The 17,295-nt window shown below is 40.7% G+C and overlaps 2 protein-coding genes and 1 pseudogene across 2 annotated transcripts; 1 reads left to right on the forward strand and 2 right to left on the reverse strand.

The window, feature by feature from the left end:
* Nucleotides 1-626: 626 nt before the first annotated feature.
* LOC135594639 (pentatricopeptide repeat-containing protein At1g62260, mitochondrial-like) lies at nt 627-3,861 on the reverse strand. The gene has a single exon (XM_065085028.1). It carries the CDS (start codon nt 3,752-3,754, stop codon nt 1,691-1,693), a length of 2,064 nt encoding a protein of 687 aa, XP_064941100.1. The 5' UTR covers nt 3,755-3,861; the 3' UTR covers nt 627-1,690.
* A 1,427-nt stretch (nt 3,862-5,288) lies between these two features.
* Nucleotides 5,289-8,142, reverse strand: LOC135586110 (amino acid transporter AVT1I-like; annotated as a pseudogene).
* Nucleotides 8,143-14,388: 6,246 nt separating this feature from the next.
* On the forward strand, nt 14,389-17,292 carry LOC103969574 (aquaporin NIP2-1). Its single transcript, XM_009383141.3, has 5 exons — nt 14,389-14,580; nt 14,707-14,931; nt 16,158-16,352; nt 16,446-16,507; nt 16,836-17,292. The coding sequence occupies exons 1-5, from the start codon at nt 14,440-14,442 to the stop codon at nt 17,092-17,094; spliced, it is 882 nt and encodes a 293-aa protein (XP_009381416.2). The 5' UTR covers nt 14,389-14,439; the 3' UTR covers nt 17,095-17,292.
* Nucleotides 17,293-17,295: the final 3 nt, after the last annotated feature.

Below are 17,295 nucleotides of genomic sequence, written 5' to 3' on the forward strand. Positions count from 1 at the left end.
ATGACTGTCCACTAGATTATAATCTCCATTAGGGGAAAAATGCAAAGTGTGCACACAGGTTAGTATGCATATGGTTTTAAAGGACAATGGTATACAGATCATAGCATACTGGTATAACACTGTACCAACCATACCAATCAGCAACGACATATCAAACAATCTTAGTATTTTTCTTATTGACATAATCCATAGCATCCCATTCAGTATCATCCAACAAGATTTTGTATGGGTTCTGGAATTGGAAAAAATATGAAAATGTAGAACTTCAACAACTAACCCATGCAAAAAAAACCTTTTAAGCAAAGACCAACCACAAAACATTATCAGAGCATCAATAAATGTGAAAATAAAAAATATCGTTATCATCATTGTTGCTCTATTTCTGCCGCCTTCAACATCTATTTCAGGAAAACTCTCTCCGGAATTTTGCAAAATATGTTAATAAGAAAGTTGCCAAGTAAAACAGTAGATTGTATCAAGACAGGTCAATGACACCTTCTTTCTTCACGCAAAAAGTACTGATCTCAGGCTTTACATTTGTTCATATCTTTCAAATATTCAAGCATATCTGTGCAATGTAAAACCTCGACCAGGAAGTTTACTTCATTGATCGGAGGAAAACATAGGTGAAGCTTAGAATATAAATGAACATTTTCAGCAGAACTCATGCAATCCATAAGCCATACTTGCCTTGTACTCATCAAACATATAGACCAATTCTGAGCATGAGAGGTATGATGTTTATTCGTGCAGCAGGATAGCACAACATTCCATGCTACATTGTCTCGCTCAAGCTTTCTTATTATTTTTCTTCTTTATATACACGTAAGAATTCTCACTTCCTCTGAATACCTATCTTGCAAGATCCTTCCATGCACTTCTCCAGAAGATCTAGAGATTCGAAGGCAAGACTTGAGGACAGATGAAAGGGGTAGAATGATCCCCGCTTCAATTCATAGAAGGGGAACATCAAAGCTGCCATAGGAGTAATTTCATCGTAGATGCAATTCAGTCAAAGATGTTGGGTTTTGGGATCTGCTGAAGGTGTGATGCAGTCTATGTACGCGAATCCATAAGCAACTTATAAGGTCACCAAAAGCAAAAGTGTTTTGAGAGACTCTACAGTTTGATGCAGTTAAAAGTTTTCCTCAGAAACTAGATGTATGTTGCTAAAAGCTCCATTTTGGTATTCCGTTGATGTTTTACATAAATCTGTGTTCCTCATGCTTGGCTAAGTTCCAGAAGAACAAAATTCCTTCTTTTGGAAATACTAAGATCAAATCCTTCTTTAAAAAATCATAAAAATGCTTTTCCCAATCTAAAAGGATGAAATGCCACCTTGAACCAAACTATTTAATTGGTTAAAATCATCTATGTATTTAGATAACTAATGACTAACCCAGTAAATAAATCTCCTCATCTATCCAAACCAAAGGAAGGTTTATCAGTTTCTCACCTTCAATTGCCCTGTTCTTCTTAAGCTACTGATGAAAAGAGCAATTAGAGACCTGAAATATGTACCTAGCGAGAGTTGCACTGAAGAGGCAACTTGGCTCGAAATGGATTGATTGTTGGGGATGCATCTTGTACTAATTTTGATGAGCTAACTTGAAAATAACCAACATGGACTCAAAATTCCTAGTGAATGCAAAACTTTGGTGCCATAATTTACATAACACCATTCTACAATTCAATCAAGTTGTGAGTCTCTTATGTGCCTATTGCAACTCTCTATCAGTGAAAAAATCTCATGTGAAGAGGGATGTGATGTGTCCCCTGAAACAAATATATGAACTTTGTTGTGCATCTCAATCCAACTGTAACCAGGCTGCTTCACAACCCTGTTCTTATCCATGTTTTTCCTTATCTCAGTGGCATTATCCCATTTCCCTTCATCTACATGCATGTTATGCAACAATACATATGGAGCAGAGCTTTCAGGTTCAATCTCCACCAAGGCCTCTGCAGCAACCTGAGCCAATGCCACATCGTTGTGAACTCTACAAGCACCTAGCAATGCTCCCCATACGGCTTTATCGGGTTTAACTGTCATGTTGCTTATCACCTCCCTTGCATCCTTGAGATGCCCATGCCGGCCTATAAGGTCTACTAGGGAAGCATAATGCTCAACTTTAGGTGCAATTCTGAATTCATTAACCATGGAATCAAATTCTCTCCTACCTTCAGCCACTAGCCCGGCATGGCCACATGCATTGAGGATGGCGATAAAGGTTATGTAAGTTGGCCTAATACACCTCCGTTTCATTTCTTCAAAGAGCTCAAGAGCTCCTCTGGCCTGCCCATGCTGTGCATATCCACCAATCATTGCATTCCAAGTGACAACGTTCCTTTGACTTCCCATGCCATCGAAGATGGCTTTGGCATCCATCAACTTGCCGCAGCGAGAATACATAGTGACGAGGGCATTGTTTATTGGAATGTCTGGTATGATCGTCTTGGTGATCAGTTGATGCACTTTAGTCCCTAGAAGAAGCTTTGCATGACCAGCACAAGCACTGAGCACCGAAGACAGAGTATGCCGGTCCGGTCTCTCACCGGCAACTAGCATGTTAGCAAACAAGTCAATTGCTCCATCATAGTCTCCATTCTGCTCATATCCAGCGATCATTGCGTTCCAAGAGACGATGCTCTTTTGGGGCATTTCGTCGAAGATTCTCCTTGCTCGTTCCACCTGGCCTTTCTGAGTGAATCCACATATCATTGAGTTGCATGTCCATGAGTCACTATTGGGCATTTCCTGGAAAAGAGCTTCAGCCTCGTCCATTGCTGAGGCTTGTGTATAGGCGGCAATCATGGTATTCCATGTTACCAAGTCTTTCTCAGGCATCTCATTGAAGAGTGCCCTGGCTGCGAGAATATCACCAGCCTTGACGTAGCACATGATCATAGAATTCCATGATACAACATTCCGTTCGAAGCTTCTCACTTTACGATGCATTTTCTTTGCATCTATCTCTGCATCTTGATTCGGACCATGAGGAATCAAGTCGAACAATCTCTTTGCTTCCTCGACCTTTCCCTGCTGGGCATAACCAGCGATCAAGGTGTTGTACGCATCAATAGCCCCATCAATCACCTTGGCTTTTCGTCTTTTTCCAAGCAGAAATTCTTCCACCTCTTCCAGCCTGTTATTGTGGATGAGGCCTGACACCAGTGCGTTCAAGGAAGCAGCATCATGGATAGGCATCCTGTCGAACAGCTCGACAGCCCTTTGAACATCACCAACACCAAGATATCCGGTCATCACGGTGTTCCAGGACACGACGTTCGCATCGGGCATTCTGCCAAAGAGTTGCATGGCTTCCTCCATCCTGCCATTCCGTGCGTAGCCAGTGATCATGGTGTTCCACGAGATAATATCTCTGGTCGGCATGCGTTCGAAGAGGCGGCAGGCCTCCTCGAGCTCTCCAGGGTCCCTCGACAGTGCGTAGCCCGCGAGTATGGAGTTCCAGGAGACAACGTCCCTCTGTGGCATTTCGTCAAACAACTTCCGGGCCTCGACAAGCTCGCGGTGGCGAACGTAGCCACCGATCATGCAGTTCCAGGAGACGACACTGCGGCGGTCGAGGAGGGCGTCAAAGAACCGGCGCGCTTCGCGGAGGCGGCCGCTTCGTATCAGCTGGGATAGGGCCTGATTCCGCCGGCGGACTTCGAGGGGAGGGTCAGCGCCAGCACGAGAACGAGCGGCGGGGATCGCACGGCTGCGCCCAATCGGCGGAGCCAACCTTCTCATCTCATCTCACCTCTTCCAACGCGAATGGTTATCATGTATTCGACATATTTCCTGCGCGCGTGTGCGGTGTTTTGCCCCTTCCGTTACCAATCAAAAGTTCAATAGATTTCTTGACACATTGCATCCGTTGTGTCAATATATATATATATATATATATATATATATATATATATATATATATATATATATATATATATATATATATATATATATATTATATTATATATATATTATTTATTTATTTATATAAGATTTATAAATACAAATATGTCATATAATGTCTGTGAAAAAGGTAAGCTATCATCATTTCACTTCAAGAATAAAAAAAAAATTATTACTTAATGTCTATATTAATCATAAATTATGTGATACTAGTATCAATAAAATTAGAATATTTTTCCTTGCCACATTGATAGAAACACTAGAAGTATATTTTATACTAAATTTATTATCATATAGATAAAATTTTATTTTAAGTAAATAGGGCACTCTTAATCAAATGCAAAATAAACTTAATGGATGATAAACTAATTGACTCTCTCAAGCACGTAGGGTTACCCTTAGGGATACTATTTTGGGTGTTACTCGTTGTTGTGGGAAACAACTATGAGACGTGGCCTCGGGGCCGACGCGGCTCTGGGGCGTTCCTCGAGCCCGCTGAGGCGATTGTCCGGAAGGAACTTTCGGCTTCGCACCTGCACAAAGGTCGGGCCGAGGCGCTCGGCCCGACCCCTCCGACGATCAAGTTAGCTGATGTGGAGGGGGTTTCAAATGAAAAAGGGTTTTTGTGTGTCTGTCCCCCCCCTTCTAATGAAAGAGAGGGTATTTATAGGGAAGCATACTGCTTCCTGAGCTACCCGCTTGCAGGAGGCAGACTGGTAGCATCTGACTTTGTGTTGGCGTGGCGTGAAGAATTGAGCTTTGGCAGGATGTTAATGCACCTCGGTCGGCGTTCCGGTCTGCATTGACCAGGTGCTGTTGCGTGAGGCGTCATCTGACGTCAACCGAGTCTTATCATAATTACTATCCACATCACTCATTTTCACTATTTATCTATCACCTCAATCTGCCCTTAATAATATTAAAAATTATAAAATTAATTTTCTAATAAAAAAAATATAACCAAAGATGTTTGCCAATTGTTTCTTAGGAGAATGTTACTCACCCTAGAAAAGAAGGGAGTTTAAGGATTATGGTTTACATTTATTTAAATTTACTTTCTAACAAAAAAGAATTAGTTTCTCTATTAAATAGGCAAAATATAGATGTTTTCAATAGTACTTAGCTTTTTTATATTCCTTTGGTTATAAAACCCACATTTTTTAATGTTAATTATTATTCTAGTGATTGTTATGTTTCTTCTTTGATATATTATAACAGTTAAAATTTTAATAAAATAAGTAAAATATTTGGAAGTATTATGTGTGAAAAAATATATAAGCTTAACATCTATATATATATATATATATATATATATATATATATATATATATATAGTATCTTATTCAATCATCAATAGATTTCCTATACGACATACTGCAATGATGCTATGAGATAGCTTAACCTTTCACCAGTCAACAAATTTTCTCTTATAAGGCTGATCACACCTTACAGCCTCTTCATAGTTTGTGATAGATCTCTCTCAAAGACGTGTAAGTACCTGTGACTGCCATCACGCACCCCATCATCAGAATACAGAAAATAGTCACCAGCTCCACCACATGAATGCAGTGGGGTTTGAAGATCTTGAGGTAGCAGAGACATGGGAGCAAAATGGAGACAACCATACCCAGCAATGATCCAATGAATGCCATGAGGTATCCAAAGAACGGAATCGCTAAAGCTACGGTAACCATGCTGAGCATTAGGAGTGTTCTCGTAAGGCACGGTTTCAAGCTTTTGTGGTATTCTGCCAATCTTTCTTCGATGGCATTTGCGATGGGTGTAACCATCAGTGCATATTTCGTGAAAGGATTCACCACGGTCGTGTATATCGCAATCTTTGAGCTTATGTTTCCGATGGGGAGATTCAACGTCACTTGGGATTTCAGGTTGTCGCCATACATGAGGTATCCAATGATCGCCATTGATCCATAATTGATAGTGCAGAGAACAAAGCAGACGATCAGTACCTGCGAACGATAAGGGGAGTTAAGACAAACTAGAATACATAAATCAACGAGTGATTTCCTGCAAATCACTGACCTTAGAGAATTTGGTGGAGTCTTTCATCGAGGTGCATAAGGTGGGGAACACTGCATGACCACAGTAGCAGAAGGCATACAAACCTAACGCAGTTGGCAATCCACTCAAGTTCACAAGTCTGCCTCTTTCATGGAAGCCAACCTCGACCGTGGCAGCTGAAAGCACAGACCATGATGACGGAAACCAGCACTCCGCCGGCAGAAACATAAGCGAGCAGCCCCATACTCCGCATCCATGTGGTCGGCAGGACGACGAGCGCGGCGAGGATGACGAACAGCTGCTTCGCTGCTATGTTAAGCATTCCGATCCGGATACTGGCGCCGGGGAACAGGTTTTCTAAGTTGTCCCCTTGCAGTATAAGGAATCCGATAGCGACGAGGTAGAGCTCGAGGTACATGAAGACGGAGACGGCTACCCTTCCCTTGTGGCCAAATGCAAACTCCCCGATGTCTGGGTAGGTTTTGATGTTTGGGCTCCTCTGCATGCAGCGCTGTAGGAGTAGTCCGGTGTAGCAGCAGATGGCTGCCAGCATGAAGAGAACGACGAGGCTCAACCATCCGCCACTCGAGAGCGCATACGGAATCGATACTATCCCAACGCCTGCGAAACAAAGACCACCATGAATCGGGAATCTGTTTCTGTGATGCTTTCGTAGAGAGTCACCAATATTTCATGAATCGTGTGACCAAAATGAGAACGTAGAACGAAATGTGCAACTACGATCAGCAAAGCATGATAAAAATACACATCCGTGGCTCAAAGAACACAAATTACACTATGAAGATGGCAATTCAAGACTATAATTGTAGTCACAATAGGTTATATTTCACACAAAATGAACATCCCACAAAATTACAGGTTCCTCATATTCCTAACAATTAGAATTTGAGAGAAGAAAATTCAAAATGAATTTAGAGATATTTTTAGAATTTTCAATACTAATTTAGATAGATATGAATAATTTTGTGAGGATCGTGTGATTATTAACATAGGAATGTCACCTTATTCATCTCATTTTTAGTCGTATGGTGAATCAAACACTGTTCATGAGTGCTTCAAACCTCATAGGGAAAGAGATTGGTGCTAAGTTTAATTGGATTTTTCCAAAAGATAGGGATGAAATTAGCTGTAAGATAATAGAATAAACAGAAATAAAAAAATATAAAGAAGAACTCCATGGCTTCGCTACAAAATACTGATCAAAAGATGGAAGAAATCCATGAACAGAAACGGTGTCAGGAAGAGGAGGAGTCACCTGATAAGGCATTGAGTCCATTGAAACAAGTCCTAACAAAGGTAGCACCAGCCTGCGGAGACTCTTGCCGCTGCTTCCTGTACTGGATCTCATGCCCGTATGGGCGGAGGAGCGGCACGGTGACGCCAGGGCCACCCTCGTCACCGACGACAGACACGGCATGAGTTCCGGCTTCCGGATCTGATATTGATGGTTTCACAGCCATCCTCTTGTTCTCGCTGAAACAGACAGAACTGGTTATGGATCAATAAACAAAGAGAGAGAGGAAGGACGTGATCTCAACCACTTGCACCAGCGACGCAAGCGGCAGCGGCGGCGTCTCGGGAACAAAGAGTTTGGTGTGGACTTGACCTCCGTTGATGGGAGGAGTTATTGATTAGTCAGCACAATCCGATTAGCTGTAGGCTCTATCTGGATATGTATGTATGTGTGTGTGTGTGTGTGGTTTTTTCTGGTTTATTATTCTTCTTTATGGGTTGTTTAAGACAAAGTTACAAACTCTTGGAGAAATATCATCAGACAAGAATGTCACGCAGATTCCACTGAAATCAAAGGGTCGATCAAAAGCATCGCCTCTTTATCTTTCATTGGAGTAGGATGCTAACATATGAGCACGATGATCCAAGGTGCAGCTAACCCGATAGATCCATGGTCCCTGCATGCCCCTCCCTCTCTGCTAGCTATGACCATGAAGCTTGGAGTCCGTCTCCCTCGTGAGCAGACTACTTTATTCGATGGGACCAAAAGCAGCCAAATCAAAGGCGATGATCTATGCCTGTCTCCTGGTTATATGGTAGAGTCGTCCTGTTATTTGAACTCTTGCAGGCATCCGTGGCTGTCATGTTTTGGAGTTCTTGGCCTTTGGCGGACAACGAATCTCTTCGATGATGGATCTCTGGGCTTTTGTGGAAGCTTCATTATGTCAGCGTTACTTAATAATGAACATTGACTTCCATTTTATAGCTTTAATTTGCTACTGAGAGTTGCTCGTGGGTGCCTAAATTATCGCTCTCTCTCTCTCTCTCTCTCTCTCTCTATTCTTTTGGTCAGGTTGAAGTTTATAGAACATTTTGATTTTTTTGGGAACATAAATGTGGCAAATTTTTGCCGTTTAGGAGTCTTCAGTTTGCCGGAATCAAAAGTATAAAAAGACATAACATCTACTGTGCTCCTCAATCGACATGGTGTTGGTGTCGATTGAATTATGAAGTCACACAAATCAACTTCTCACAAGAAGTGAGCTCACTTTATCTGTGTGGTTAGTTTGATTTTTTTTTTTTAAATAAAAGTATTGTTAGCACCGAAAGGTCTTTCGAAATTAAACCTGAAATTAAAAAAATATAAAATACTTTTAATTTTAATTTTTTAATAATTAAAAAAAATTGAAAAAGAAATAACCATCGGCTAAATCCATGATGAATGGAGAGGTTACCGATCAAAATTTTGATAATAGAGAACAAAGAACCTAAAGAGAGACGATGGATATCGAAGAAAATATTTGATGAGATTACGAGTCCAGGTGATAAAATTGTGAGATGGATTTGATACAATCGAATTGGATAGTAGAAGGAAAAAAAGGCTTAAATCAGATTTATCATAGCCAAAGACGATATTAGCCCAAAAGAGAGGTGGGAGCAATACAACGGGGAAGAAAAGAAAAACCTGAAACAAGGAATAAAGAGAAGAGACGAATTATCGAGGAAGGAGATGGTTCAATGGAAGAGACAAAAAGAATATAGTTGGAGACTTATAAATCTAAAGGGATTAGGTCATAATAGACATAAATACGAGCGAGAATGATAAATAATAGGTAGAGGAATCACCATGAGCTAAGAAGAAGAGATCCCGATGGGCAGAAAGGATTGCAACGAGCGAGATGAGGTGAGCAAAGAGTACGATAGGGTTTTCCCATTATCAGGGAAGGGACATATAGCATCTCTCTCTGGATGTAAAAGAGATAGATTTGATGCTAACATATCATATTTGTATCGATTATAATTTCATTATAATACAATGATGATACAAAGAGAGCCCAACATAACATAAATAAAATACTAAGAGAGAAAAATAAACAAGAAGAGAGAGAGAGAAGGATCCCTACCTAATATTTAGTTGGTAATCACCAAGCATCTCTTCTCCTTCCTCCGCGACATTAGCACCATGAATGACCTCTATAAATAAAAGAGGGAGGAGATCTTAACCTTACGTTTTATTTATTATATAAAATTATAATATTATAGTGAACAATAAAAAAATTAAAGATATAAAATATGAAAAATGCGGAGATTTGGTCCCGTCAGTTGATATATCAATGTCAATTATTAATTGTGTCAATGTGCATTATGATATATAAAGTCTGTGTCAATGTGTACCATGATATATAAAGCCAATTGCTAACTGTATCAATGTGTACCATGATATATAAAGTCAATTATTAACTATGTCAATATCTCAATGTGTATCATGATATATAAAGTTTATTCATAGAAACATAAATAGGACGATGACTTATAGCTTGAGTCAATTTTGGCTGTCTTGAATAGATAGACCCATAGAAGAGGAACTTATTTAAACCACAAGTTTTGTAGGATTATGTTATCAGCTTATTAAAAAAGAAAAAAAAAAAAGATCCTTTTTCAGTCAACCAAAAGAAAAAGAAAAGAACATCAAACCAATAGCTTGTAGCCCACTCCAAAGAAGGCTAGCATGCCTACACTTTGAAATGGCCCGTGATCCAATAGATTTGTGGGCCCTCTTCACCTTTAGCATTCCGTCAACACCAAGTTGCAACAATTTAGTTAACATTTTTCACTCTTTAATTTTGATATATCTTATAATTTTTTTATATTGAGAATTATATATATGACTGGAATAACCAGCAAAAATATATGAGAGATCTTTGAATCTTAAAGAATTATCCACATGTTTCATGTTTTTTAAATAAGATTCATTTTCTTCCATCCTCATGTCTTTTTTTTTTTTCTCTTTCTCTTTTTAAGAATCAAACAAAAACGATAAACATGTTTTTTTTTTTGTTTTATTGTTCTTTGACTTTTTTTACTGTCAACCCTTTGCAAAGTCCTAAGATCAAATTCACCACCTCAAGGAAAGGAGTCAGTTTCAGACTCAGTGCAGAATATAGACTCCGACTGCTGCTTGCTTACTCAAACTGTTGCTGCCAAACGTAGGATCGAAGAATGCTATCGCCAGGGTTGATAACGCAAGTTCATGTTTTTGTCGATCCAAGAATCTTTCTGTCCACTTCATTTAATAGTCTTTTTCTAGTTTCTCGTGACAGCGTACGGGAGGCAGCATTCCTTTCCTGTGGAGATAAGGAATCGAATTGTATTATGTGATGCCTGCTGTCGTTCACAGAGATATCAAGGACGTTCTGGAACTCCGCATCAACGCCTGGTGAGCATGAAGCTATTCCTAGCCAAGAATTCCCAAACCAACCATATGGTAGGCATCAAGGACTCGTAGTAGGGCCACCACCCCGCCACCTTCACCACCGCCACTACCACCACCACCACCACCATCGTATCATGGGGAAGAGCGACTAATTCCACACCAAATTATATGCATGCGCTGGGTGCTGTATGATCTCTCTGGGAAAGGGGTAGGTCTTTTTCTGATGGAGAAGAAGACACTTCATGTGGTCTCTGATCCATAAAAGATGGGAATTCTCACGCACTTTTCCCAGTTTGGCGGTGACAGTGCATCTCTGCGTGCCTATCTTCGCCATGTGCCAGTGGCCTCCACTGTGGAAGAGTACTCCCCGCAGCCATTGGTCATCATGTTTTAGTTTCAGCTCAGTTAGTGGTGAGGACCAAACGCACGCTACATCTCCTCCTCCTCCTCCTCCTCTTCCTCCTGTAGTTACTCCACTATGTAAGACCCAATTCAACTATGGCGCATGAAATAGAGACAAGCACACTCGATTGCTTCCAAGTATTTTTGGTCGACGACGAGCAGCCTGTCCAAAAGGCAACCTCATTGTCATTATTTTCTGAGAACCCCACCTGAAAATTATGTTTCTGGATGGTAATTTGGAGTGAACAACCTCCGCATTTAGTTGCAACTTATTTCACTTTCAATCTATTTCCTTACTTCACATTCATAATTTTAAGGTTTGTTTCTACTTATTTTTTTTTTATATGCAAATCAATTCTACTACGTTTTAGTGACGAGTACTACGAAGAATATTATTAAAGAAAATAAATTATGATAAAATTATCATGATCCGTCGTCAATGATATATTATAATGATTTCAAATCATAAAAATTATGATACCATATTATCATGATTCTATCAATAACGAGGATCATTATATTTTCTATCAATATTTTATATTTATTATTGATTGAAAAAAATCATATAATTATCATATTTTGTAATCGCTTGTTGTGTATATAAACGCATATACACTATCAATAAAAAAATCAAGCATATCATTTTTTTCAATGGGTTTAAGAAATATTAGAATCTCATTTCTTGTGCCTTTATTTCCTACTTGAGTAGACTAAGATCCATAATATCTTTATCCTAAGAAATCTTAAGGAAGATAGAGTTTTAGATTGATCTCTCTTTGTAATGTTAAGGTCTTAGTCACCTCCACAATATGATTTCATGATTTTCAAGAAAAAAAATTCCACACATCATAATCAAAATCTATCATGGAGAAACTTTTATCATCAAAGTTATGTCTCTTACTAATTTACCCCCACAGTTCATCAGTGAGAATTTTGAATGCATTTCTTGGCCCTGCTTTGCTTCTATCAATGCTCAACCCAACCTGCAAAAGAGAAGTTAGTGAGAGATATCCCCATTATCCCCATATCTATACATCTTAATGCCATAAATATAAATATGTTGATGAGATTTTACTGCATAATCTTCAAAGGTTATGAAAGTCTCTCTAACAATAAATACCACAAGAGAAACAAAAAGATTGATGTGTTCTTTCTTTGAAATTAATGTAGGGACATTATTCTCACTTCAATTCTTTAGGACTTCGGAGACCTCCTGTGGCTGCTGCCTATGATAATATCATCCAACAAAATAATTGCCACAGATCTCTTCTTTCATAAGCTGGCAAGTCTATGTCGATGACTCAGTTCTAAGTTCTTCGTCAATTCACACCGTCTTGTGACAATGATGCCTGCACAAAATCACTTGGATCACCTCAGTGGGTTTTCATCCCTTGACGCTAAAACCCTACCCATAATTCAGTTGTCTTCTAGTGTGCATGAACTTAGACTCAGTGGGTTTTTTTACTTTTCTTTTAATATTCCTTAAGCTTGGAAACCAAACCCAAACTCCTCGATTAGCTTCTTCGATGTATATACAAATGTGATTGATCCTCTATCATGTACTCAAATTACGTATTTAAATCAACTATTCAAATCCGTAAATGATCCTTAGATCAAATGTGGTGTGACCACCTTCTGATTTCTTCCCAGAAAAAGAAGAAATATATCACACATATCGATCATGTTACTGTTTTCATATACATCGATAGTGGAGCAGATGGTGCACCCAACTGTGCTCGCATGTCAGATTCTTTCTTCAATAATGTGGCTTTTCGAAGGTGGGGGTTGGTCCAAGTAACATGCATTGTCCCCTTTGCCTAAAGTTGACTCGATGGCAATCAGTCAATTCTCTCATAAATCAACTCCTAAAAAGGACATAGCAATCTTATACAAAAATCTTCTCAATTAGTTGGCATCCTCATCGAATGTTTGATCTCAACTTCGAGAGCAGGGATTCATTAAACCTCCAAATGTCTTCCACTTCTGTCCACTTTTGTGATTGTCTAAGACATTGGAGGAGAGAAATGCCGATTCACATAATAGTAGCAAGTCAATTCATTTGTCACACTAATGAGACACCGAAAGACTTGCGGTTGATGTTCGACCAAAGTATAATAATATATCTATCATTTTAGTGTGGATCATTCCACGATATAGCATCATTGCAACTTCACTACCTGTCGAGTATCGCTGTTCGAAGGTCTTCTTGATGTTTTGATAAGACCAAAAGTAGCAATCGATACATGATAAGAAAGCACAAGTGTTTGAATGCTTATTTTGATGACTCCTTGAATTGTTCCTACTAATTGCATTATCCTAAACTCGTTTTAGGTAAGATTTCTTTTCATTAAAAGTTCAATATATATATTCATAAATATACACATTAAAAGTCAAAACTGTACTTGGTTTTAGCTGATAGATTTATACTTTTGGAAGAAAATGTTGACAGATGAAAGTACATAGATATAATGATAATAATGAACTGTGGAGCTAAAATTTCTTGAGTTGCAAGCGCAGGTCCTTCATGATTGATGTTATGACGTTCGTTGGAAAAGATACACCAACGAATGTATATTATTATGATCAAGCTACTTGAAAGATGCACCACCAATTAAGGTGGCGATTACTGTATTCTGTAGCTTTTCCGACTAAACGAGTTCTATACCTCCCCGACACTGGGAAAAGAGAAGAGAATATAACTGTGCAGGAGTCTTACATACGTTCTCCAAATTACCATGATTTATAAAGGTCACAGCAACACAAGTGGAAGATATCAATCATCTGTCACTTGTAAATGTTCGTATTATATTGTATGCTCTGAATCTTTTCTTCCTTCGTTTTTTCCGCAGCGTCTATATGACTTCCTTCTTCATACGAGTCCACAGAGATCATCGCCTTTGTCCCCGACATGAGTCAACAGAGGAACAGTTAAGTCCACTGCTAGTGCAGTCGCTATACCTAATTAATTACCCTTCCAAGAGAGTGTTGGAATCCACAAAAGCCCAGATGTTGCCTGCCCCAGCTCGAGTTTCTCCCACCAATCGAGGTAGAGATGTCCTGTAATCCGAAACTCCATTTCTTTCTTTGGCACTATAAACCGTGGCTTCATAGTCTTAGTGCGTCTCGCCCTCAGAGAGAGAAAAGATGAGGTCGGCAGTAGCTGAGTGACCCAACTGATATCTTTCACGTCTTTCATATGGATGGCTGAGCTTAGGCATGTTCTGCGCCAAGAAGCCACCTGTGTAGGGACAGCTTTTGGTCATTGGTAAATTGGAAACCCGGCTGACCGCAGATGCCACAGCCTTCTTTTCCAGGACATGCCATCATCAACCACTGCAGCTCCCTCTATAAATAGCAGCATGTGGAGAGCGCTCAGACACCATACTCGAGGAGTTCATTGGAGCTTGGAAAAATGGCTTCCTCCACAAGGCCTAATAGCTCCAATGAAATCCATGACATCGATGTAGTTACGGCTCAGAACTCCTACATCTCTCCGACTCTTCTTCACCAGAAGAGCCTTAAAGAAGTCTTCCCACCCTTTCTTGCAAGAAAGGTGCTGTGTCGATCGACTACTGCTAATCCACATATATCCTGCTTGGGCTTTTTCTGATCTATGCTGTTCGTTTCATGTTCACGAGACGACTCACTTGTTCATGGCTGTGGATGGCATGCACTTCAGGTTGTAGCTGAGACGATCGCTACCTTTTTACTGGTATTTGCCACCTGCGGGTCCGCCGCGTTGAGCAAGAGCAACCCAGGCCTGGTCTCGCAGCTCGGGGCATCAGTCGCCGGAGGACTGATCGTGACGGTGATGATTTATGCCGTGGGGCACATCTCGGGCGCCCACATGAACCCTGCCGTCACGTTGGCCTTCGCCGTCGCCAGGCATTTTCCATGGATTCAGGTGAGATTGCTTTTTCCGCGCATCGAGCTCTTGCAAGGCATCATCTTTTGCTCTTCTTCTTCTAAGATGATGTTATGCTGCAAGACAGCTCATCATATAAACAAACCGATGCACTGGTTTTTTGTTCTTACCATTTTCTTCCTTTCCATCGATACTCCGAGCTTTTTTCGTAGTACAACCAATCAGCTTTTTTCATAAATATGAGTTCCATCGAATCGTCCTGGATCTCTAAATGAGACGAAACTTCTATGTTAATACATCAAACATTTAATCCACTCGATGATTACGTGATGATAAGATTCTTCCAGTTCACAAGTGGATCGAAGAGAGAGGCAATCTTTCTTCCAACTTCTGTTGATATGATACCTTTTGCATCTAATAAACAATCGCCTTTTGCATGACTCTATATCCATGTTGTCAGAAGAATAATTCAACAATAATTGAGTGCATGATTTATGATTGTGGGCCACAACAACTATCAAACTGCGTACTCTGCTTCTAGCTGCATCGCCATCTGACTCCTGTTGATGCCAAAACTCCACCTTCATAGCTAGCCACTAGCAATCCTGCTTTGGAAGGGCTTTGCCCTATAGAACATGAGTACTCGAGGAGTTCGGTGATATAATTGTGGTGGGTGGTGGAAGGTAGATGACAGGTGCATGACTGACTGTGTGATGAATCTTTTGAGGATCTTGTGTGCCTTAAGGACTTTGGCTTGGAGCTCCTTTTGAACTATATGAACCAAAAAATAAGAAAAATAAAAATCCTTATATTAGTTCCCATTGTTTGTGGCTCAGATTCATGGAATCAAAGAAGTCTCGAGAAAAGAGCCGTAATCTGATTTGTAATTCAACAAGTGGCTTGCAACATGCCATGATTAGTGGACCCATGGCAAGCTCAAATCGAACCAATAGGATTCCCCAATAATAGCACAAGCCACATCAATCCTCATTGCCGGAGGCCGACAGCCTTCTTGTCCCCTTCGATTTCTACAGAATTGGGACCGAAAGCCGGAAGGGGATACGAACCAGGTATTGCTTCGACATCAACTCGGCTGGTATTGACATGGTAAACAGGTGGTTAATCCTCAGAATTTGGCATGCAATCACGGGAGAAAAATGATCATTTGCAAATGAAACTTTGATTCTGGATCCAAGTCCCATCAGTTTGTCACCATGCAGCGACCTACGGTTGACTCAATTGGCTCTTCCTACGGTCACCTGCAGGTCCCCTTTTACATGGCTGCTCAGATCTCCGGCGCCATGATCGCTTCCTTCGTCCTCCGCGAGCTGCTGCACCCGATCACCGATCTCGGGACCACGGCGCCGTCGGATACGGCGGTGAAGGCACTGGTCATGGAAATCGTGGTGACCTTCTGCATGATGTTCGTCACGTCAGCGGTGGCGACGGACACCAAAGCTGTGAGCCTCTTATCCTGCTTTCACTTGAGCTCTAATACTTCATGCTTGCTCTTCTTCTGATCACCTGGTGGAACACGTCTTCGTTTGATGCAGGTAGGAGAGTTGGCAGGGTTAGCTGTGGGTTCATCGGTGTGCATAACCTCCATTCTAGCTGGGTAAACTAAGAACATTTTATTCTGATCAATTTCAACTAGTTTAGACACGGTCAAGAAAGACCTAAATCCATGCACATCGAGTATCTTCGAAGATGAAACGCAGTCTCGTTCATGCACAACAATAACAATAACCTACCTGCTCACACAGTGTGTCATTTCAATACTGAAAGAACAGCTACCACATACGGGCATTCAGCACACCACACCACTAATTTAGATCGATGGAATCGATTAAGAACATCACTTTTAGAACATACAACATAGGATGTGAATAATGGCAAGCAAAATGGCTAGGTTTACAGCTGTTGAGATGAATCGAGTTGTGCAGGCCGATATCTGGAGGATCGATGAACCCGGCGAGGACACTCGGACCGGCCGTCGCGAGCAGCAATTACGACTCGCTTTGGGTGTATTTTCTGGGCCCGGTGTTGGGCACCTTGTCAGGAGCATGCTCCTACAGTTTCATAAGGATGACCGAGAGGCAACCACAAGCCACTGCTGCACAGAAGCTATCCTCCTTCAAGCTCCGCCGCTTGCAGAGCCTGGAAATGGCGAGTCCTACCAACAACGCTTTCGATAACATTTAGTGAAGGGGCCTTGATCTTGGAGGAGGAGGAGGAGGAGGAGGTTTCTGGGCATCGCCAACTGTTGCCTCCAATAATCTATCAGCATATATTAGCTGAAGTCTCTACTCGTGAGCTATGTGAAATATTGGATATGGTAATGCGGTTTTTGAAGCCTTAAATTCTAAGGCAGCATTAACGTGGAGCTATATATTTTCACTAGCA

Source organism: Musa acuminata, chromosome BXJ1-10 (assembly GCF_036884655.1).
Source record: "Musa acuminata AAA Group cultivar baxijiao chromosome BXJ1-10, Cavendish_Baxijiao_AAA, whole genome shotgun sequence".
NCBI lineage: Eukaryota > Viridiplantae > Streptophyta > Magnoliopsida > Zingiberales > Musaceae > Musa > Musa acuminata.

What these genes read in the sequence shown, in the direction of transcription:
- LOC135594639 (XM_065085028.1), bottom strand. Translation starts at nt 3,754, where the DNA reads ATGAGAAGGTTGGCTCCGCCGATTGGGCGCAGCCGTGCGATCCCCGCC.
- LOC103969574 (XM_009383141.3), top strand. Translation starts at nt 14,440, where the DNA reads ATGGCTTCCTCCACAAGGCCTAATAGCTCCAATGAAATCCATGACATC. An exon ending in TGGCGACGGACACCAAAGCT is followed by an intron (nt 16,353 to 16,445) that starts GTGAGCCTCTTA and finishes CGTTTGATGCAG; the next exon opens with GTAGGAGAGTTGGCAGGGTT. An exon ending in ATAACCTCCATTCTAGCTGG is followed by an intron (nt 16,508 to 16,835) that starts GTAAACTAAGAA and finishes CGAGTTGTGCAG; the next exon opens with GCCGATATCTGGAGGATCGA.